At 34.2% G+C, this 955-nt stretch overlaps 1 protein-coding gene across 3 annotated transcripts in view; it reads left to right on the forward strand.

The window, feature by feature from the left end:
- The first annotated feature begins 199 nt into the window (after positions 1-199).
- LOC119592470 (glucose-induced degradation protein 8 homolog) overlaps positions 200-955 on the forward strand; it is a 5,318-nt gene continuing 4,562 nt past the window's right edge. For 2 of the 3 annotated variants that reach the window (XM_037941298.1, XM_037941297.1), the window contains exon 1: positions 250-338. Coding sequence is in view for 1 of the 3 variants with exons in the window: in XM_037941296.1 (XP_037797224.1) it covers positions 259-338 (80 nt within the window). In the remaining 2 variants the exon portion in view is untranslated. Of the gene's footprint in view, positions 339-955 lie in introns of all 3 variants that reach the window. The other variant, XM_037941296.1, reaches the window with a different exon arrangement.

Genomic DNA, 955 nt, shown 5'->3' on the forward strand with positions numbered 1-955 from the left:
TCCGGCCGCCCTGCGCCGCGTCCGAAACCTCAGCCGAACAAACGTCCTCAAAAAACACGAAGGAAATACCCAAAACACAAGACAGCTTTCGCAATTAAACTTTTTAAATTTTAAAAAGAACATCAACCCAAAAATAACCTTAAAGATGTATCAGCAAAGCGAAGAAAATAATGATCAAGTATTCTGAATCCTTAAATGCGATGAAATATAATTTATTAATGAGTAAATCTTGTCTTTTGGAAAATAAATGAGACTCGAATGCGTTGTCTGAGGCTGCCTGACCTTCCCAAAAGTATCTTTATTGAAACTTATTTTTTGTCTTTCTGCGTCAAATTAGAGTAAGTTATTACCGTTTTTCTTCAAGTTTTGTGCAAGATCTGGGATGTAGTGTGCAGGAAAATTAATATATTATGAGTTTAATTGTTCTTTTAAGAGCGAAAAAAAGACAGGGTTTGTTATCATTTGTTTAGTGAAGTAACGGGTTAATTTTGTCATAATTACGTTATTCAGAGAAAGATTTATAGGTTTTGGTGATTATTTGGGAGGAAGGAGGGTGGTAGATATAATGATACCATAAGATACGTTGAGGAAATCAGTGATAATGATTATTTTGTAATATTTTCATTCATAACAATGTAATTTTTTTCTACTGTTTATTTCCCTTCCTTGTGCATTGAATCTTGAATTATTTAAATTTTGTGGATTTTTTTGCCCCCTTTGACTGACTTAAATAGAGAAATCTGCTTAAAATTCGGTTTACCATTAAGCAAAAAAAAAAATTTTTTTAGAGAACCTTCATATATAAAGCCCCTTTTTACGCACAAAGGCAAAGACCCGAGTCATCTTCGCGCATCGAAGACCGTGCAGGAGAGGCATTAAGGCAGCCCGTTGTGAGGAACAGCATGAAACTCGCCTGAATTTAGAAAAAAATATGTATTTCAAGCTCACAAACACG

Source organism: Penaeus monodon, chromosome 30 (genome assembly GCF_015228065.2).
Source record: "Penaeus monodon isolate SGIC_2016 chromosome 30, NSTDA_Pmon_1, whole genome shotgun sequence".
Classification (NCBI taxonomy): domain Eukaryota; kingdom Metazoa; phylum Arthropoda; class Malacostraca; order Decapoda; family Penaeidae; genus Penaeus; species Penaeus monodon.